The 20,692-nt window shown below is 46.5% G+C and overlaps 3 protein-coding genes across 7 annotated transcripts in view; 1 reads left to right on the top strand and 2 right to left on the bottom strand.

The window, feature by feature from the left end:
• Positions 1–523: 523 nt before the first annotated feature.
• LOC139311643 (H-2 class II histocompatibility antigen, E-S beta chain-like) lies at positions 524–7,143 on the bottom strand. Its single transcript, XM_070936128.1, has 6 exons — positions 7,053–7,143; positions 5,548–5,823; positions 1,736–2,017; positions 1,475–1,588; positions 1,047–1,070; positions 524–615 (listed from the first exon to the last, which is right to left on the bottom strand). The coding sequence occupies exons 1-6, from the start codon at positions 7,141–7,143 to the stop codon at positions 524–526; spliced, it is 879 nt and encodes a 292-aa protein (XP_070792229.1).
• Positions 7,144–9,740: 2,597 nt separating this feature from the next.
• Positions 9,741–12,795, top strand: PFDN6 (prefoldin subunit 6). Of its 3 annotated transcripts, none has more exons than XM_070936136.1 (5): positions 9,741–9,802; positions 11,337–11,452; positions 12,167–12,237; positions 12,330–12,454; positions 12,581–12,795. In XM_070936136.1, exons 2-5 carry the CDS (start codon positions 11,368–11,370, stop codon positions 12,699–12,701), a joined length of 402 nt encoding a protein of 133 aa, XP_070792237.1. In that variant the 5' UTR covers positions 9,741–9,802; positions 11,337–11,367; the 3' UTR covers positions 12,702–12,795. The 3 variants fall into 3 exon arrangements, with proteins under 3 accessions (XP_070792237.1, XP_070792236.1, XP_070792238.1); XM_070936135.1 differs by having other exon boundaries at positions 9,786–9,864; XM_070936137.1 differs by lacking the exon at positions 9,741–9,802 and adding an exon at positions 9,917–9,989.
• Positions 12,796–15,840: 3,045 nt separating this feature from the next.
• LOC139311617 (zinc finger protein 208-like) overlaps positions 15,841–20,692 on the bottom strand; it is a 38,308-nt gene continuing 33,456 nt past the window's right edge. The window contains exons 2-5 of one of the 3 annotated variants that reach the window (XM_070936088.1): positions 20,412–20,508; positions 19,871–19,953; positions 18,659–18,785; positions 15,841–17,900 (exon numbers count right to left, since the gene is read on the bottom strand). In XM_070936088.1, the coding sequence (XP_070792189.1) occupies positions 16,279–17,900; positions 18,659–18,785; positions 19,871–19,953; positions 20,412–20,508 (1,929 nt within the window). In that variant the 3' untranslated portion in view covers positions 15,841–16,278. The remainder of the gene's footprint in view (positions 17,901–18,658; positions 18,786–19,870; positions 19,954–20,411; positions 20,509–20,692) is intronic. The other 2 variants (XM_070936089.1, XM_070936091.1) reach the window with 2 other exon arrangements.

The following is a 20,692-nucleotide window of genomic DNA, read 5'->3' as shown; positions in this document are numbered from 1 at the left end:
AAATCCTGCAACCGTTCTTCGTATGTTTTAGTCTCCAGGCCTTTAATCATCCTAGCTGCTCTTCTCTGAACTTTTTCCAAGGTCTCAACATCTTTTTTGTAATGTGGTGACCAAAACTGGATGCGGGATTGCAGGTGTGGCCTTACTAAGGCTTTATAAAGCGGTACTAATACTTCATGTGATTTTGATTCTATGCCTCTGTTCATGAGTACGTTAAATTTCAATCCCACAGGGGTTTTGGGTCATGGATTTGGGATGCAGTCTGTGAGTCAGCTACCATTTGAGGTAGGTTGAATCAAAAATTGTGGCCCAATGAGGCACCCAGTTGAAGGTTACAAACAGACACAAGAGGTTTAGTAGTATATAGATAATAAAACCTTTAATGTAAGTAAGTTCTAATTGGAGACTCTTCAGGAAAAACACAGGGCGGGCTTCCCCCTTTCCCTATCAGCCTCCCAAGCAGGTCCACACTGCAGGGGTGTGGTTTATGGGCAGGGACTGGATGGAGCAAGAATCTGCCTCTTTAGGACCAGGGATTGCTCTCCATCTTATCTCCTGGGACTTGAAGGTGGTCCAGGTTCAGCCGAGGAGTCCAAAGGGAGGCTCCAGAGTGACCTTGACAAAATGGAATTATCTCTATTTGATCTAATTAGAGGATTAATCAAGAGAGGAGCCCTCCCTCCCTCCCTGTAGATGTTTCATATTAACAAAGAAGATGGGGCTACAATGGGGATGGCAGCAAAGGAGGGAGGCTGGCATCATTTTGCCAGAACCTTTGCAAAAGATCAAAAGAAGGAAAGGCAACTCACAAAAGAGGGAAGCTCCCTTCCCTTCCCCTCTGCAATTTCCCAAAATTGTGTAGTGTTTTTGTGTTGCATTGCATTTGGGGTCCCAAGTAAGGAAAAGCTGCCAAAACATCCTATTAAAAAATTAGGAAGGCTCCAAAACAGAGAATTTGGCTTTTTAAATTCTCTGTTATGGAGCCTCCACCACTTCCCAATACTTTTTATTTTTTATTTAATAGAGGGGAAATAGAAGATACTCACCTGCAGGTGGCTGGATGAGCATTGCTGGAAGGAGAAAACGACCCAATGAGAACTGTTCATGGGCTGAGGACTGAGGGGGTCCCCTCCCCATTGATAGCCCATAGTAGGTTGCATGATCTTCGATTAATAACCCCTTAAAGAACAAAACTTCCCAAATAAATTTCTCAGGGGGACCATCGGCCATATGGGGGTCAAGGGAACTCTCTTTCCTATTTGCTCACTAAGCCTGATGAGAGGCCTCCCCTAGATCACAGGTGTCAAACTTGCATCGTCACGGCAGCATCACATGACATATCACAACTCACCCCCTTTGCTGAACCGGGTGTGGGTGTGGCCAGCATGTGATGCATCCAGTCCACGGGCCCCAAGTTTGACAACCCTCCCCTAGCTGGTCCCTCCCCACAACCTCTCCAGCCCCACAGACTCACCTTTCTTGCTCTTCAGGTAGGAGAAGAGCCCCACAGCCAGGAAGGCCACTCCTATCACAGCCCCCACAGCCCCCAACAAGAGCTTGCTCCTGGCAGAGCTGGAGGAACGGGGCTCTGGAGAAGGAGAAGGAGCCTCACCTGAGTAGGAGGATCAGGCCCACCTTCCCTCAGGAGGGTCCATTCTGGTTCTCCCCTCAGAGAGGGTCTTTCTACCTTCTCAGGGCAGGATGGGATCCCCAGAGCAGGAGGGGAGGGTCTTACCCCACTGGACAGTGATGGGGGCCTCCAGGCTGGCATGCCCCACCTGGCAAGTGTAGACGTCCCCCCGCTGGGGCTGTGTCTCCAGCATCACCTGGAGCTGGTAGGTCCAGTCTCCATTCTGGAGCTCCTCCCCGAAAGCCACACCCTCCTTTTCTTGCCGTCCATTCTTCAGCCACTGGACCTCAATCTCCACGGGGTAAAAGCCCGTCGCGATGCAAAGGAGAATGGTGTTGGGGGAAGCGGGGTCCATCTTGGTGGGGGAGATGGTGACGGTGGGCTTGGCTGGAGGGAAGGAGGCACATGACAGACACAACAATACCCAGAACAGCAGACCAAACGCAGAAACCATTTTAATTTTTAAATTACAGAATAAAGGCAAAATAATAATCTTGACCTCTATCTAATAAAAAGAATGATTGATCCAATTTATACAGCTGCTCATCTCAACAGGTGCCTCTGAGCAGCAAACAGTTTTAAAAAAATAAAAACAATTATAAATATTACAAAAGTTAAAACGCATAGCAGCCATGCAACAACTCAAATCAGTAACATAACCAAGAAGCCAGTCCCTATATACCCTTGGCACCTCAAATGCTGGCATAGATAATAAAAGACCAGCAGGGTTGGTTCCATCCTGTTCTCAGGAGGTGGTTTCATGGCTCAGGATTCAAAGTCTGATTCTGATATGGAGGAAGTGCTCCAGTTAAAACCAGAGTATGTGAGCCTCAGGAGACCGGAAGCCAAGAATCCCATAAGGATGATCAAACACCTGAACAGCTGTGGCAGTCAGATGGGGATGATGTAAAGCTGTCCAGCCCAGAATGAAGACCACAGCAAAGACATTCTATAAGGCTTCTCACCAAGCAAGGGAGTACATTTCTTGAGAAATGACAGCTGGTTGCAGCCAGATAAAGGAGGCAGCTCTAACCCATGTTCCTCTGTGGGAAATGGTAATGGTAATCTATTATTCAGCTCTTATGTGACATTCCTGAGGATTCTGCCAGTGAAAGTCTGACCTCTGGACTGGCTGACAACCTTGACTCTGCTCTTGGAACTTTGGAATGATTTGGGACTATTTTTATGCACATTTCTGTTTACTCCAAACTTGGTTACAGACTCTGTTAAGATAATTAAAAATTTAATAGCTGGAGCAGTGAAGGGTTGGACAATGAGTAAAAACACACAGTTATAGCTAATTGGTTGAAGAGAGCTGGCCACAGCATGAGGGAATCTGATTGGTTGCTATGAGAGTAAAGGAAGAGTTTACTTATATCCTGCCTTTTTTCCTCTGTGCGCTGTATGTGTTCTCTGTGTTTTACCTTATGATGTTCTTGCTGTGTTGATTTACCTGACAATGCTCTTGCCTATCTTATTTACTATAAATATATTTATTTATATAAAACTGGTTCATGTCAGGGTCCCTGACTCCATTTAGACACCGCAATTCCGTGACAGACTGTTTTAGTTTGCATTTTTTTGCTTTTGGCTGACTTTTGAGTAAACTGTGAGCAACCTTAGCAACAGTGTGAGAGTCAATATTTGAGACCTGAACCAGGATAGGTAGAATGGTCCACAAACTGGGTGCCGTAACCAAAAAAAAAAAAAAGGGGGGGGGAGGACATGTTTTCTGGACCCACCCAATATTCTTTATCTGATGGTACCTGATGCATGCCCGTCCTTTCTGATCAGATCCAATGGATAGGAGCAACAGGGGAGAGATGGTCTTTCAATTAACCCCGTCCTAAGCCATGAAGGCCTTTAAACCAGCACCTTGAATTGACCTGGAAGCACAGTGACATACAATCCAGCTCACGGAATTGCTGTGTTACACGTACCAAATAGCGGGTGCTATTTACAACCCATGCTGCTACATTCTACGCTGGTTGAGCTTCCAAATGTTCTTCAAGGGCAGCCCCATGGGCAGTGCATTGCAGTAGTCCAGACGAGAGGTCATATGGGACAGTGAGTTGGTCCAGAAATGGACGGAATGGATTAGGATTAAGGTTAACTCCCTTCCAGCCCCCTCAGTCACCCTTCGCAGCCCCATTGTTGCTGCCTATCGCTCGATTGTAGAAACTCCAGCAAAACTCTCAGGACAAATGGTATCTCGGCGAATGGGCCGAGTCGAAAGGCAAGGGGTGAAAGGCCAGAGGCCCATTGGCCAGGGAGAATTGCCGGGGGTCGGCCAGCAGAGGAGGAAAGCTGGCTGTGACTGGGCTGAGGCAGGTGGCTGGAGGTGAAGGAGGTGTGGCCAAGGGTGGAATCCTGAAGGTTCTAGACCTGAAATGGATGCAGTCTCACATCAAAACCTGGGAAGGTTCTGGAAAAGATAAGCAACGGATGCGCGAACACTTAGAAACCAGAAAAGCTAGAAGCCTAGAAGACAACGTGGGTTTGTCAAAAACAGAACCTGCTTTGTTGCATTCTGTGACAAAGTGACTAAATTAGTGGAGCGGCGAAACATTGTGGACCTTAATTTTCTTACCACTGAATTGCATTTTGTTGGCTAGGGCCCAGGGTTCAAGCCTGTCAACGTCCTTCTGGATCATGAGCCTATCTTCTAAAGCAGATGTGGGGGACAATGGTCCCTTTATGACCTGTGGACCTCAACTCCCAGAATTACTGAGCCAGGTTGGCTCAGGAATTCTGCGAGTTGAAGTCCACAGGTCATAAAAGGGGCCATTGTCCCCCACTCCTGTTCTAAAGTGTTCACCTCAGCTTCATGTTGTCTGCAAATTTGATGAGTTCTCCTTTTATCCCCTCATCTAAATCATGGAAGTTTTCCTCTTATGGAAGAAAAATTCAATTCTGTGGTAACATATTATTTTTGGAAAACGTGTACTCCGGCGTGGAATCTTAACAACACTTTCAGTTTTCAATATTATTTCCCTGAAAAGGCCAAATTGCAACAAACTCAGTTGAAAGACTTGATTTGCACAATTCTTGGTCTCTGAAACGCTATCAATTGGCAGGAATAAATATTATTATTGCGCAACAAATTTAAATGCCAAAAACAAATGTAGGCAAAAATGTAGGCAGAATAAGAGAGAATCCAGTTATTCTCTACATTAACAATTCAGGGTTTGTGATGTTGGATGTATTTCTTATGACCTGCAACTCAAATCCTTTGCTAATTCCCTTTTTCAAATCTTTGGAAATTGATTTGTTTTAAAATCCTAAAATGCCAAATGCACTATTTCTGAGACCGAGGTAGACCGAGGAATTGCCATCTGGCAGAAAGTGGGAGAATCAAACATTCCCTTTGATCTCTAAATATTTGGCAGGATCTTGCTGGGTTTTCCCCAGAATTATGTTGGGGAAATTTTTTGGAGAGGATTTAAAGGAATCACAGATTCTGGGCAGGAAGAGATTTTAGATCCTGAGAACAAGAGGAAGATTTCCTAGATCTGAAAACATAGAATAAATAAGGAGTAAATCATTATAGGGCAGACTTTTAATGGGTTAAACAAAGGGGAGTCTTGGTATTCCCCTCTCCAGGATGGAATGGGACAACTTGTTGCAGCCAACTCGCCGTGGCCAACTTGTTTTCAGAGACAACTCACTGCAGGACAATTCAATTCGATTATTTAAAATAATTTTAAAGATCGTTTTAATTTTTGTCATTCACATTTCATTTTGTCCCTCCTTCGGCATTCTTGGTTTAATGATTCGATTCCATCATTTCTTTGACATTACCGGTAGCATAACTCTTGTCCCGCAGTTGAGTTGGCCACGGTAAGTTGGCTGTAGTGAGTTGGCCATGGCAAGTTGTCAAATACCCTACCCGGGAAGCCCCTCCCTCCCGGACTCACTTCTTCGGCCAACCACAAACCCCATCTTGGCCGCCTCGTAGTTGTGTGCACAGAAGCGATCCACTTCAGCCCGCTTCATCATCAGAGTGATCTTGTTGCTGTTCCACTCCTTGGCCTCCGGCTGCCCAAACTCTGTGATGGCCACATGCTTCCCGACGTGGCTGTCGAAGCGGACAAACTCCTGCCGGTCATAGAAGTACCTGTCCAGGTAACGCACCCGCTGCCTCCCATCGAGGGGGAAAAGACAGTCAGTCTTCTCCTGGTACAAGAAATAGACTGCAAGGGGGAGGGAGGAGGAAGAGGAGGAGGAGGAAGGCCATCATAATGGAGTCCAGGGACACCTGAGCAGGCCGTGTGCTGCAGCGGCCAAAAGAGCCAACAAGATCTTGGGCTGCATCCACAAAGGGACAATCTGAGGAGCCCAGGAAGGGCTGCACCGGTCAGACTGAGGCTGGAATGGGGTGTCTCGTTTGGTCTCCCCAGTGGGGAAAGGAGGCAAAGGGGCTGGAAAAGGGGCAGAGGAGGCCAGAAGCCTACAACCAGAGGCTGGGGAAAGCTGGTCTCTTTTGCCTGATGGGAGGGGAGGAAGAGGGGAAGAGGAGAGGGGGGAAAAGAGGGAGGAGGAGGAGAGGGAGGAGGAAGAGGAAAACCGAGGAAGAGAAGGAGAAGGAGGAAGACCAAGGAAGAGAAGGAGGAGGAAGAGGAGGTGAGGGAGGGGGAGAAGGAGATGGAGGAGGAAGAGGAAGAGAGGGAGGACGAGAAAAAGGAGAGGAGGGAAGAGGAGGAGAAAGGGGAAGAAGAGGAGGAGGGGAATAGGAAGAGGAGGAAGAAGAAGCTGAGGAGAGGGGGGAGGAGGGAGGGGGAGAGGAGGGAGAGGGGGGAGGCCATCCTAATGGACTCCAGGATCCATTGCAGGGGTGCTATTCAGCAGGTTCTGGAGAACTGTTAGCAGAAATTTTGAGTAGTTCGGAGAACCGGCAAATACCACCTCTGGCTGGCCCCAGAGTGGGGTGGGAATGGAGATTTTGCAATATCCTTCCCCCAGGAGTGGGGAGGAAATGGGAATTTTGCAGTATCCTTGCCCTGCCACGACCACCAAGCCAACGCCCACAGAATCAGTAGTAAACAAATTTGAATTCCACCACTGATCCATTGCTCCCAGCCACTACATTTAATGTTTTAATGCAACAAACTTTGGGAATTCCAATTCCGGGTTTAATTTAGGGCCCAGAAGGTCTGACTCCAGCCCAGCCACATGGGATGCCTTGTGAGACAGCCCCAGAGTTGCCGCCTTATGACTCCCTTCCCCACTTTGGTCACATCCAAAGAAGAGGGGGTTCACTCTCTATCTTCCGGGGAGGGGAGGGGAGGGGAGACCACATGGAGTCTGAGACTCCTGCAGGATTATGTATCTCTTGCCCTTGACCCCTTCCTCAAAGTCACTTGCTTTCTTCCCCCACCAGCACCCCAGACCCTCTTCTCCCCCCACTGAGCCCCCTCCTTACCAGGGAGGGGGAGCTTCTTCCCTCCTTCGCTTCCAGGGTTCTGGGTCAGCACCCCCACCAGCAACAGCAAGTGGACCGCAGCATTGCCCATGGATGCTGCCCCACAACTTCCCCCCCCCCACGGGAGGGGAGACCAAGATGCGCTCAATCTCAGAGGCTGAATCGGTGGGTCTGATTTGGGGACGGAAATGTTTTTTTCCTCTTAAAATTGGCGGAAGAAGCAGAAGGACCAATGGGAAATCTCCGTTCTGCAGCGTCATCAGTCTCCGAGCAGGGTCTCTCTTGACTTCAGCCTGTGGAGGAGATAGTTCATGGCAGAGAGAGAAACGGAGAAAGTGGGAGATCCTTGCAGTCTGGAGGGGAGGAGCTGCAGCTTAACGGGGCGTCCCTGCCAGCCCCAGAGGGGATCCTCCCTTCCTTTGGTCTGTTCATTTAGCCAGATCTCTTTTTCTCTCTGGACTAGATGACCTTTTAGGCTTGCTTAAGCCCCCCTGCGCACCCCCTAAACCCAGATTGGGAATGCAGGGACTGCATGGAGGGAGGAGGAGGAGGGGAAAAGGGGGGGGAGGAGGAGGAGGAGGGGAGGAGGCGGCGGTGGAGAAGGAGGAGGGAGGAGAGAGGGAGGGGGAGGAGAGAAGGACAGGGGGAGGAGGAGGCCTTGGAAAAGGTGGGGGGAAGGATTAGGAGGGACATGGCGACCTCTTCCCACACAGGCAGGGATCTCTCAGGGCAGGAGGGGAGTGGATTTATTCTTCAGGCAAAACTACAAGCAATGGGTGGAAGTTTTTTTTTAAAAAAAAATTATTTAGACTTCTATACCCTTCATAGTGCTTTACAGCCCTCTCTAAGCGGTTTACAAAGTTAGCATATAGCATATTGCATATTAGCATATTGCATTAGCATTAGCATATTGTCCCCAACAATCTGGGTCCTCATTTTACCCACCTCGAAAGGATGGAAGGCTGAGTCAACCTTGAGCCGGTGAGATTTGATCTGCTGAACTAGCAGTCAGCTGAAGTAGCTGCAGTACTGCACTCTAACCACTGTGCCACCTCGGCTCTTCCACAGGAAGCTCAGAAGTTCCACAGGAAGCGATCCAAAGCTGAGCTAAGGAGGAATTTTCTGCCTGGGAGAGCGGTGAAGCAGGGGAACAGCTGGAGGGCCAGGGGTGCCAGCTCGCAGGGCACAAAGTGACAGAAGGAATAACCTCAAGGAAGAGCCGCCCCAAGACAAGGGTCAGGGAAGAGGCACCCGAGTCTGGGCCAGATCGGTACTCTGAGAAAGTGATGGTCTCTGAGCTTGGCTGTTTGGGTGCTGAAACGCACCCAAACTAAGAAACATCTAGTAAAACTAGGAAGCATCTAATACCAGCACTGATGATGTTCCCTAGCTGGGTCATGAAACATTTGCAAGAAAACCACCCAGCTCAGAGAGCACCAAGGACCGGACAGTTCAACCATGAGCTACAAAGATTCTCCTTTATTGGTTCTCATGAGGACAAAGGGAGGGAGGGGGAAGCGCACTCAGACATGCAGGATTCTTTTCCTGCGACTTGATAATTAACACAGATTAGCCTGCATGACTCGGTTTCCTTGTCTGGTCTACCTGGAAGGGCTGACACTTGTCTTCTGCTCTCCTGAACACTTCCAGAGGAGCATATATACAGCATAAAGAATAAATATTTATCGTAATAGATATATTTACTGTACATATCTGGCATTTTATTCTTTATACGGTTTACATACAGAATAAAAAATACTTATAGATGTATTTATATATCTGGCATTTTATCCCGTATACGGTTTATATACAGCATAAATAATAAACACTTTAGATATATGTACATATCTGGTATTTTATTATGTGTACTGTTTATATATAGTATAAAAAAATAAATAAATAATTTATATATCCAGCATAAAGAATAAATACATATATTTACTGTACATATCTGGCATGTTATTCTTGATACTGTTTATATACAGAATAAAGAATACTCCTAGAAGCACGAAGCCGAAAACACCAGCCTGAAGATGACGAATGAGACTTTGTCGAAACGTTGCCAAGACACTACCAACTTTACGCGGGAGAAAACCCAAATAACCAAAGACGTACAATAAAGAATACTTATAGATATGTTTATATATCTGGCATTTTATCCCGTATAGTTTATATACAGCGTAAAGAATAAATACTTTACATATATTTACATATCTGGTATTTTATCCTGTAATATGGTTCATATACAGCATAAATAATAAATAATCATATCGATATATTGATATATGTGGTGTTTTAATTTTTATACGGTTTATATACAGTATAAAGAAGAAATAGTTATAGATATATTTATAAATCTGGTACTTTATTCTTTATAATGCTTCTATCTTCCCTTAACATATTAAGAGAATATTAGTCTTCTGCAGGCACGGGCCTCCTCAAAGCTTCCTTCGCTTGCAAAGACTCCCAATTTCTCGCCCATCCAGAAAAAAAATAAAATAAAACCGAAAATGCAAATAGGGCTCTTTGCAGAAACGAAACAAAGCCCTCGAAAGGCTCGCGGGCTCTGCGAGGGCGGGGCCGTCAGGTCACGAGGCCGTTGCAGCAGCGGCCCCGCCTACGCGATAATCTATCGCGTTGGCCCCGCCCGCCCGCCATCTTGAGACCGGGCGGAAGTGGCTCCGCGGTGGCGTCCGCTACTTCCGGTTTGCTGTTTTTTTTCCCTTCCCCTCCCCTCCCCCTCCCGCGAGGTGAGAGCGGCGACCGGTATCCGAGGGGACGGGGCGGTTGGCGGGTGTCGCGCGGTTCCGAGATGAGACTGCCGTTCCCATCGTCCCCGGCGAAGCGGGGGCTTCCCTTCCCTTGCCGGGGGACCCTCAGAAGGACTTTGAGGGGGCCCCCGTCTAGCTGCAAGACTACACAGTCCATTATCCCCAGGCAGGCGGGGGCGGGCGACGGTTAACGGGCTGCATCTCCCATCATCCTGGCCGGCTGAGCTCCGTCTGCCTCGGCTGGTAGAAAAAAGAAGAGCCTCTCCCTTTCCAGAGGGGCTGGACTACAAGTCCCATCCTCCCCAAGAAACGCAGGCGCTCCCTCCCCTTGGCTGGGGGTGGGGGAAGGAGTTGCCCTTTGGGGGCTACATCATCCCTCCCCCCCCGGGCTGTGGAGCATGGGCTCAGCTATACTTGTGGCAGTTTCCCCAAAAAAAAAAAAAAAAATCTGCCAAATTTATTATTTTGTAGAGATGATGTGGAATTTATTATTTATTATTTTTATTTATGCACATACAAAAGTGTGTGTATGTGTGCACATGTATATATGTGTGTGTGTGTGTGTGTGTGTGTGTGTGTGTTTATATGTATATGTATACCAGTATTTCTCTCTATCAATTTAGCTCTCATCTCATCTCATTCTATTATCTATCTATCTATCTATCTATCTATCTATCTATCTATCTATCTATCTATCTATCTATCTATCTATCTATCTATCTATCTCTATTACCTCTATCTTTTATCAATTTATTATCTATTATCTACTATTATCTCTACTATCATCTCTATTATCTATCTCTATTATCTCTATCTTTTATCAATTCATTATCTCTATTATCTTTACTATCTATTATCTCTACTATCGTCTCTATTATCTATCTCTATTATCTCTATCTTTTATCAATCCGTTATCTCTATTATTTCTATTATCTCTACTATCTATCTCTTCTATCTATATCTATCTCTACTATCCATACACACACACACATACATAGGTAGTCTTCGACTTACGACCACAATTGGGCTCAGAATTTACATTGCTAAGTGAGAAATTTGTGAAGTGAGTTTTGTCCCATTTTTACCATTTTCCTTGCCATAGTTAAGTGAATCACCGCAGTTGTTAAATTAGTAAACACGGGACTGTTAAGTGAATCTGGCTTCCCCATCGTCTTTGCTTGTCAGAAGGTCGCAAAAGGGGGAAATCACATCACATTTCGTTTCTCATCCAAGAAACTTCAGTTGTGATGGGCTGGGCTGGGCTGGGGATCCAGTCAGACGCTGCGACCGTCATAAATGTGAACCCATTGTAAATCATGTGACCATGGGGATGCTGCAACAGTCATAAGTGGTCATGTCACTTTTTCAGTGCCATTGTAACTTCGAACAGTCACTAAATGAACTGTTGTAAGTCGAGGACAATCTATACTGTGAACCTGCTGGGAAGGAAGCACCTCTGGATGTAATATTCAATGTAACCAAATGATTGACGTTCTTCTGTTCTTTGTTCCAGCGTGAGAGAGAAACCAGAGGAGCCTCGGCACATGCAAGGAGAGAAAGACACAATGGGTGAAGCTCTGCAGAAGAAGCTACAGGGGGAGCTAGAGAAATATCAGCAGCTGCAGAAAGGTCAGGACCTTCTCCGGGCCCTGCGGGGTCTTCCCATTCCTTCCAGTCACTCCTGGCCATTCTGCAGGACCCTGCTCTCTGGAGATGGTAGCCGTTTTAGAAATACAGTTTTTAAAACAGCCACCCAGTCGGGGCCCAGGCAGATGTGTTGAACCGCAGCGCCCATCTTCCCCAGCCAGCAGCCCACCAGCCTGGCTGCATGAAAACAATAGGAGCCATAGTCCCACACTTGGTGTGGCCACCAAACATCTACTTAAGGTGGGTCTACAATGGCTGGTGAGGCTATCTGGATTCCCACTAGCGCCTTCTCGCCCTCATCTCCCCATGGCATCTTTGCCCTTTAGCACCCGCCTCTCAGAGTGCTGGAGCATGGTTCCACTTAACCTTCTGGGTGGCTCCCCCAAACCAGCCACAGCCTATCTTGCATCCGGGAGAGCTGGTGCAGAAGACAGAAGGAAGCAGTGTTGTGACTCCCCCACAGAAGGATCCCCCTGGGTCCCCCTGCTGACTGTGCGGATGGCCTCGGGCCCTGAGTGCTCTTCTCCATCTGAGAGGTTGAGCCTTTCAGCAGTATTGGGGGGCCACAGAACTCTGTCCCTCTCCTCTGGACCTGAGGGGGTATGGCCACTGGAAACAGACTCAGGAAGCCAAGAAGGTTCCAGGTAAAGGACCCTAACCACAAGGGGGGTGTCTCTTCTCTTCACCTCCTCACAGAAATGAGCAAATGCATGACAGCCCGTCAGAAGCTGGAGGCTCAGTTGACAGAGAACCATGTGGTGAAGGAGGTGAGGTCAGGGCTGGTCCTCCCCTTCCCTCCCCTCCCCTGGGCTCCCTTTCGGCAACAGCCCTCCTCCTCCTTCTCCTTTTCCCCCTCCAGGAATTGGACCTGCTAGACTCCTCTAACTCTGTCTACAAGCTCATCGGGCCAGTGCTGGTGAAGCAGGACACGGAGGAAGCCAAAGCAACCGTGGGAAAGAGGCTGGAGTACATCACAGGGGAGATGTAAGTGGGTGGGGGTTCCTGGGTAGAGCCTCCAGCTCACAAGACAGTCTACCTCAGGGTCCCCACAGCTCTTCTGGAGCTTCTCCCCGTGCTCAGGCGCTGACCGGCCCAATTTTCTCTCTGCAGCAAACGCTACGAGGTTCAGATTCAGGACTACGAGCGGAAGTCGGAGCAGCATCGGGAGGCCCTGGGCCGGCTGCAGCAGGAGTTCCAGCGGACCCAGGGCAAGGTGTCTGTCAAGACCTGAAGGGGCAGCGTGGAGGGAAGGGTGGGCCGGCTGGCCCCCAGGCCTGCCATTCGGGCCTTTTGGATCCCTTCGAATAAAATTCTGTTGGACCTTTTGTGTGCCTCATCTTTTGCACTGGGTCTTGGGGAGGGCCCAGAATTCCTGGAGGAAGATGCCCAGTGAGGGGAAGGCATCCAAAGGTGGGTGCAGTTGAGGTGCTTGGGTAAGTGAGCTCAACCATGTGAAAAAGACATGACAAATCTTCCAGACGTGAAGACAAAGTTTCTGTGACTTCAGACGAGGAGGGACAAAACCTGAGCATCTGTGAGCATCTTTGCCTGACGGGGGTACAGACCGTATTCCTCCTGGAACCTCTAATTCAGTGGTACCCAACCTTTCCAGCTTGGTAGCCTGGTCCAGTGTAGGGTGGTATGTTAGTAGCAGATGGACGCATGCGGGTGCAGCTTCATCTATGTGAGTGACAGGTCTGGGTGGACCTGCACTCGGGAAAGGAAAATGGAGAAGCATTTGTGCTTGCGCATGAACCTCTACTTGCGTGAGTGGAGGGCACTTGCACGCTAAGCTCCATTCACACGAGTACAGAGCATGCAAGCGCCTGCCACTCCCCCCTCAGGTCGGGCCGCCAAATCATTTTTCTGTGCCGTTACTTTGAACGGTCACTAAGCAAACTTGTAAGTCGAGGAGTACCTGTACTCTTCCCCCTCCTGAGGATACAGCCCCTCCTTTGTTTCAATGTTCCATTTCCCCAGGGAGAGACTTCCGTGCCCTGCCACCAGTTGGGTTGAAGCATTTAGCCAAGCCTGAAGACCACCAGATCCAGATCCTCTGCACATACTAGCCATTCTGGGATTCCCCACCACCACTCCACATTCCTGACAGGTGATCTCAGGGATCCATTGCTGTCTGCCCAAGAAAGCTCCAATCTCTTCCCTGCTTTGGATCCCCCCACATTTCTCCATCTCTTCACCCAGCTTTGGTTCCACAGGAGCTTCATCTCCGTTGCTGTTCTTGGAGTCAACCCCCATGGCTTTTATTGCTCTACTAAAGGATAGAAGAATAAAACTTGAAAGTGCTGCAAGTATACATTTCGCCCTTAGTGAACGTGTATTTTAACGAGTTCCTAAGCTCAGTCACTCAGCGATCAGGAATGGCTTCTTTTAAAAGGAAGGGCAGAAAGACAAAGAGACGCTGATTTTTGCTTTCCCCGGGTTTAATTTCGCCCCTCCGGAGAAAAAAGGGTGAAAGGCAGATGCCGGTTCAAGGCTGCGGGAGGAAGGCTCTAGTGGAGCTAACAACCCCTCGGCGCTTCTACGCTTCCATCAGCAGAAAGTCGGAAGAGCTCCCGCAAAACAACCGCACGCTCGGCTATCTTGCGCCCATCTGAGCGTCGCGCATGCTCAGTAGCGCTCCGAGCGAGCTAGGTTGACCCTCCCGACTTGGCTTAGTAGCCTATAGGCTGTAGGCGTTGTGCTAGGGGTGGAACATAGATGGAGAGAAAAACCACCGGGTCACGTGATCCTGGGGAGCCAATGGCAGGCGAGAGGCGCCTGTCAGGTTTTGGCGGGAAACGGGAGTCTCGGAATCACCTCAGCCTCTTCTCTGCTGGGCATGAATCTCCCTCCTCTCTTTGAGGAAAGACATATACAAACATACACTAACCACTCTCTCTCACACACACACATACAGACACAAACTCCAACCGAGGAGAGGCAACCCTGAGCTTGAGGCCCCAAAGAGAGAGAGAGCAGCTTTGACAGAAGTGATCCTCTGGTGATCTCCTTGGTCCCCTAAAGGGGAACTCTGGGGCCTTGTTTCCCCTCAAGACCATGGAAAGCCTTTGGCAGCTTCCCCATGAGGACATAGGATCTCCTGATGGTCTCCCAACCTGGTCTCCACAAAGCTGAAATTTCTCAGCTCCTTCCCTCCAGGCAGAGGGTGGAAAAAAGGGTCATAAAATAATCTGACTCTGTGGAAGAGGTGGATGCCCTGACTCAGCCCCAAGGAGAGAAGTTTGTTTCCTCTGGTGTGAGTAGCCAATAATCACAGAGGTGGGAAGGAATATACTTAAAACTTTTATTTCTGTAACAAGAGGGGGGAAAAATCCACACTGGGGACTAGACTAGAGGAACAAACCAAGGAATCTCTGGTGGGCCCTCATACCAACAAGTTTATAAACCTCACAGATCTCAGATTATACTAGCAGTTTTAATTGGTTCAAGGCATCCCATAGGAAGTCATGACTTTGGGCCAGTTTTGCTTGGTCTCTGGGCACATTTCCACATAGGGGATGTCTAAGTGAGTATTCTAAACTTTATTTGGTCTTTTCTACTTGCAGTGGTTCTAGCAGCTTCTCACGGCTTCTCTTTTTAACAGAGTGCCATCCACCTGATTGTCTTGGCTACAGTGGCAGTGGAACACTGTTGGAAAATCTGAAGGAGCCAGTTGGGGATAGATTATCTTGGGCAAAATCTGTAAAGGTAATCCTCATTTTACAACCGCTTATTTGTGACCTTTCAAAGTTGTGACGGCACTGAAAAAAGTGACACTGTCGATCTTCACACTTACAACCACTGCATGATTGCAATTTAGGGTGCTTGACAGTTGGCATGTATTTACAAGAGTTGCAGCAGCATCCTGGGGTTGTGTGTGCTTACCTTTTGTGACTTTCCCAGCCAGCCAGTCAATGGGAGAAGCCGGATTCACTTAACAACTGAGGCAAAAAAGGTCAACATTTGCAGTTACTCGCTTAGTGACCAACTGCTTTGCAGTGAAAGTTCCAATCCAATTGTAGTAAGCCAAGAACTACCTGTCTCTATAGTCACAAGAGCTGACCCTGATTTCAGAGCACAATAATCAAAAATTAAATTAGCCAGCTTCTCATAAGTAAAGTCAATGTGGAAGCTTGAAGAAATCACATACTGCAATAATTTCACATTGTGCTTTATGATCACAGGGGATTTGATTAACAATTACAAGTGGAATTGACCACCTGATGTAAGACCAGCACAGTCGTTAAGATGTTTCAATTTATGACTACTGGCTTAATATTGTCAGTAAGCGAGGGTTACCTGTATATACTTACTTAAAACTTTAAACATTTATATAGCTGCCAATCTTAAAACAACTGAGTGGGCTTATAGCCAATAAAACAATATAAAAGCAAACAGCAAAAAAAAAAAGAAGTGCCTCAGCCTCACTTCTCTAAGTGAGCACCCATTTTAAAGGCTCTGTGGAAGGATAAAAGGGGCAGAGGCAATCAGATCTTGGAAACTGTGTTCCATAGGGCAGACTCTGAAACAGAAATGGCAGCTTCTGAGGATCCTCAAGATGGCAATATTTAAGAGAAGGGACAACCCTATTGTTCCAGTGGAACAGGAAAATAGCAATAGCACTTAAGACTTACATACCACTCTATAGTGCTTTAGAGCACCCTCTGAGTAATTTACAACGTCAGACAGATATCCTCAGGGAAAGTTAGTCCTGCAGATATATAGTCCTGCACATCAAGTGTTTTAACATGAATCAGTTCGCAATTCTTGACTAAAGTTCTGCCTGCATTCCATGTTTTTATAATGTTTCATATCATAGTGGATCCGTTTACATGAATTAAAGACACTTCAGTCACTAAAGGCATCTCCTCCACATGGGTCCTTTTATGGGAAGTAAGTTGATTGCTCCACATGAAATTCTTTCCACACAACATGCATGCATATTTTTTCTCCCCCGTGTGGATTCTTTCATGACAAATAAGAGTCCTGTTTTCAGAAAAACTCTTTCCACATTCCATACATTTATAAGGTTTCAAACCTGTGTGGATCTTTTTATGGGAATTTAGGTGACTTTTCAACCTGAAGCTCTTCCCACACTCCGTGCACTGATATAGTTTCTTCCCTGTGTGGATACTAATGTGGTAAGTAAGAGAGCTGCTTGTACTAAAGCTCTTCCCACATTGATTGCATATATAAGGTTTGAATCCTGAGTGGATTCTTCTATGGCAAGTAAGGGAACTGCTTCGACTGAAGCTCTTTCCACAGTCCACACATTTATATGGTTTCTCTCCTGTGTGGACTCTTTTATGGGAGGTAAGGGAACCACTATGACTGAAGCTCTTTCCACACTCCAGACATTTATAGGGTTTCTCTCCTGTGTGAATCCTCCTATGAGACATCAGGTGGCCACGGCCATGAAAGGTCTTTCCACAGTCCGCGCATGTATAAGGTTTTTCCCCTGAATGGATCCTTTTGTGGGAAGTAAGGACACTGCTCTTGCTGAAGCTCTTCCCACACTCCATGCATTGAAAGGGTTTCTCTCCCGTATGGATCCTTTTATGGGAAGTCAGGTAACAGCTTTTGCTGAAGTTTTTACCACACTCTATGCATTTATATGGCTTCTCTCCTGTATGGATCCTTCTATGAGAAGTAAGGGAACTGTTCAAACTGAAGCATTTCCCACAATCTATGCATTTGTAGGGTTTCTCTCCTGTGTGCATCCTTCTGTGGGCAGTAAGGACGCTGCTTTTGCTAAAGCTCTTCCCACACTCAATGCATTCATAGGGTTTCTCTCCTGTATGGATCCTTTTATGATAATTAATAGAACTATTCGAACTGAAGCTTTTTCCACAGTCCATGCACTTATATGGTTTTTCCCCTGTATGGATCCTTTTATGGGAAGTAAGGTCACTGCTTTGTATGAAGCTCTTCCCACACTCTAGGCATTCATAGGGTTTTTCTCCCCTATGGATCCTTTCATGATAAGTAAGGGAACTGTTTGAACCGAAGCCTTTTCCACAGTCTGTGCATTTATAAGGCTTTTTCCCTGAATGGATCTTCTTACGGTAGTTAAGATTACTAGCAAATCGAAAGTTGTTTCCAGAGTCCACACATTTATAAGGTTTCTCTCCTGTATGGATAATTTTATGAGGAATAATGTCACTGTTATTGCTGAGGTGGTAATTACTGAAATTGGGTTTTGCTTGGTATATTTCCCCACTTCCTTGATTGTTTCCCATCCCATTTTCCTTAGAAACATTTGGAGTCAGGATACATTCAAGAGTGGAGTTTTCTCTCCAGTTGTAGCACTGGTTTTCCTCATTTTGCTTTCTTCCAAAAGTATCAGTGGATGTCTCTTCTTTTATTTCAATCTTGATTACTTCTGGCACCACACTTGGCTCTTGGTAATCTTCATTCTCCTGATCATCAACTGTTTGATGAGGAAAAGAACAATTAGAAAATCCGATTAGAAAAGCAAGAAATTAAGGATGTCACCAGGGATCAAGTCTCATTATTTGCAGAACCTCTTTCAATACTTCTAATGCAACAAACATACAACTTGTTGTTCCCATCCCAGTCCCTAGCCTGCATCTGCAGAGAAAGCAATAGGAAAATGACAGCATGATTGTTATTACTTCTTTAAAAATTGCATATATGATGGGATGTTCATCTGGAAAAACAGGTTGTTTTGGTAACCCAGATCTTTCATAGAAAAAGATTCAGATCAAGACACTGCGTAGTCCCAAGCTGGACTAAGAAGGGGGGAAGAGGTTCAGGGTCTCTAGAATTTCTCAGGATATATAGGTATCTAATAAGTGAGTAGGCTATAGCTTTCGTTTGGATTCTATTAGGTGTAAGCAAATAAACAATTCAATTGGGATTTGACCGTGTCATCTCAACTTGATCCGACAACATAGTTGGTCTTGTTTCATTCTTGTCAGTGAACAGCAACTTTAAAAAAAGGACACACAAATTAAATAACAAGCAATGCAGTGTTCTGCAGCCCAGGTCTTGACATCATGATGTGGTGTATGAACTTGTGTCACATGTGCTGTAGCTTAGTTGCATCCAATGCCACAATATACATATTATGGCAATCATTTTAACAAGATCTGGACGAATCTCCTAAGTTGTAAATAAACTGTCTAGTGATTCCTTGCTTTGGCTTAATTCTAAAGGAACCCTTACCTAAAGAGGCCACAATCCCACATGTCTCCAACATGACTTCTCGGTGCGAGGCTTTTTCATTGGGGTCCAGCAGCAACCACTCTTCACTGGTGAAATATATGGCTACCTCGTCAAAGGACACAGGACTCTGAAAGAGAAAGAATCCCTATGAGCAGACTCAGTCAGCGCATTTCGGGTCTCAGTTGTCAACGTTTCAACTGACGAACCCAACCAAAGCAGCCACAGTCGAGACAATTCAAGTTCTTAATGCAAAACTTTATTGAAGTTTTGGCATTAATGAGGGCAAAACCAGATCTAGCATGCAAACCAGATCACATGCAAACCTATATAATATGAAAGTATAGGATTCTCCTTCCCCCCACCCCCTTAGTGCAGCTCACATTGTTCCATTGAGTCTCATTGTATTGTTATGAGAAAAAGTTTTGGGGTTTGGCAAACACCTGCTGAAGTGTCCTTGCCTCTCACACTCGTCTTCTTGATATCTGGAGCCTACATTCCATCTTCCACTTCTAGTGGTGGGTTCCTCCCGGTTCGGCCCGGTTCCACCAAGCCGGTAGCGGTGATGATATGACATCACCGAACTGGTTCTGCCCCCCCCCGCGTTATTCTTACCTTTTATTTGGCCCAACCCCCAATCTATTGCTGCCTCCTGAGTCCCAACTGATGGCTAGAGGGAAAAAAACTATTTAAACTATTGCCGAGGGGCTTCAAAGGGCCGCCCTACAGCTGATCAGTGTTAAAAGAAAACAAATGAGTAGACCGGTGCCTGCAAAAATAAATGGGTAGACCAATGCCTGCAAAAATAAATCGGTAGACCAGTGCCTGCAAAAATACATGAGTAGACCAGTGCCTGCAAAAATAAATGGGTAGACCAGTGCCTGCAAAAATAAATGGGTAGATCGGTACAGCTCTTCAAGCAGTTAAAAGCCTGGTAGACCAGTACCTCTGTTAAATCCTAAATAATTGTCACATGACCATCAAGCCACAACCACAAAATAAGCCACGCCCACAGAACCGGTAGTAAAAAAATTTAGAACCCACCCCTGCCCACTTCCCTCCCCCTGGTTCATTAGCAAGCTGAGAAGCAATAATGGTTGCAACAGCAAAAGCGCGCTTCGAATCTTGACAGCAATATGTTGTGCTGAGACCTCAAATGAAAATGGAGGTCTTCCACTGCTTTCCCAAATTAGCCCCTGATTTTTTCTCTCCTACCTGAGCTGGAGGTTCAGCTGCTCTTTCAGCTTTACCAACACAAGGAGATGATCCAGTGAACAATCGTGACTCCATTTCGGTCCCTGGGAAGGAAAGAGATAAGCAGGAAAAAGATTAACTCTATCTCTTTTGGTCTGAAGGCACAAGATGGTCTGGCAGGGATATGTATTAGAATTTAATCTAAATTATTAAGAAAGGTCAAAGACAGGTTGCTCCTTTCCCTGTCTCTCAGGACAAAGAAAAATATGTTGGGATGAAGGAGTAAGAATACCACCAAAGTGATCCCCAGAAGAACCAGTCTTCTGCAAATGGGGAATCATGGGAAGGTAGTGTATGGACTGAAGGAGGGACTTCCTTCATGGGACTTAAGCCTTCTAGCTTAAAGTAGGAGAATTAAGTCTTTCTTGTTGAGTCACCTTCTAGTAACTCTAACAATTAGACACGAGAGAAGATACGCAGAATTAAGAAAAACTGGAACATCTCTCAAAAACCTCCAGCCATGCCGAAAGAGCATCACCTGGTGAACCATCCTGGTGTTTACCTTCCTGCTTGGAGATAGCCCTGCAACACCACGGATCTTTCTGAACCACCATTTCCTCAGGATAATAAGTACCCACTTCCAGGAAAGACCTTGGAACCTGAAAAATACAGGCAAGGAAGAGGAGTTAAGAATGGGATATAACTGAACCTGGATTTTAATTTTGTGCCCACAATATTGCAAGACTTGTGTGTCTATTATTGAGGACAATAGAAGTGATGGTCTACATATGTCTTCTGGGAGAACACAGGAACAATTCCTCTAATGGAATTCTCTAAACATTT

Source organism: Pituophis catenifer, unplaced genomic scaffold (assembly GCF_029215685.1).
Source record: "Pituophis catenifer annectens isolate HBS135680 unplaced genomic scaffold, rPitCat1.0.hap2 SCAF_2, whole genome shotgun sequence".
Taxonomy (NCBI): Eukaryota; Metazoa; Chordata; class Lepidosauria; order Squamata; family Colubridae; genus Pituophis; species Pituophis catenifer.
Note: the sequence above shows the minus strand (reverse complement) of the source record. Positions and strands in the feature narration are given on the sequence as shown.

Bases quoted from the DNA above. Each gene is read 5' to 3' on its own strand.
- LOC139311643 (XM_070936128.1), bottom strand. From the start codon at position 7,143: ATGGGCAATGCTGCGGTCCACTTGCTGTTGCTGGTGGGGGTGCTGACC. The intron at 1,589-1,735 runs GTAAGACCCTCC...CTCCTTCTCCAG, and splicing joins CCCCATCACTGTCCAGTGGG to AGCCCCGTTCCTCCAGCTCT. The intron at 1,071-1,474 runs GTGAGTCTGTGG...TTCTCCTTCCAG, and splicing joins CTACCTGAAGAGCAAGAAAG to CAATGCTCATCCAGCCACCT.
- PFDN6 (XM_070936136.1), top strand. From the start codon at position 11,368: ATGCAAGGAGAGAAAGACACAATGGGTGAAGCTCTGCAGAAGAAGCTA. The intron at 11,453-12,166 runs GTCAGGACCTTC...ACCTCCTCACAG, and splicing joins ATATCAGCAGCTGCAGAAAG to AAATGAGCAAATGCATGACA. The intron at 12,455-12,580 runs GTAAGTGGGTGG...TTCTCTCTGCAG, and splicing joins GAGTACATCACAGGGGAGAT to CAAACGCTACGAGGTTCAGA.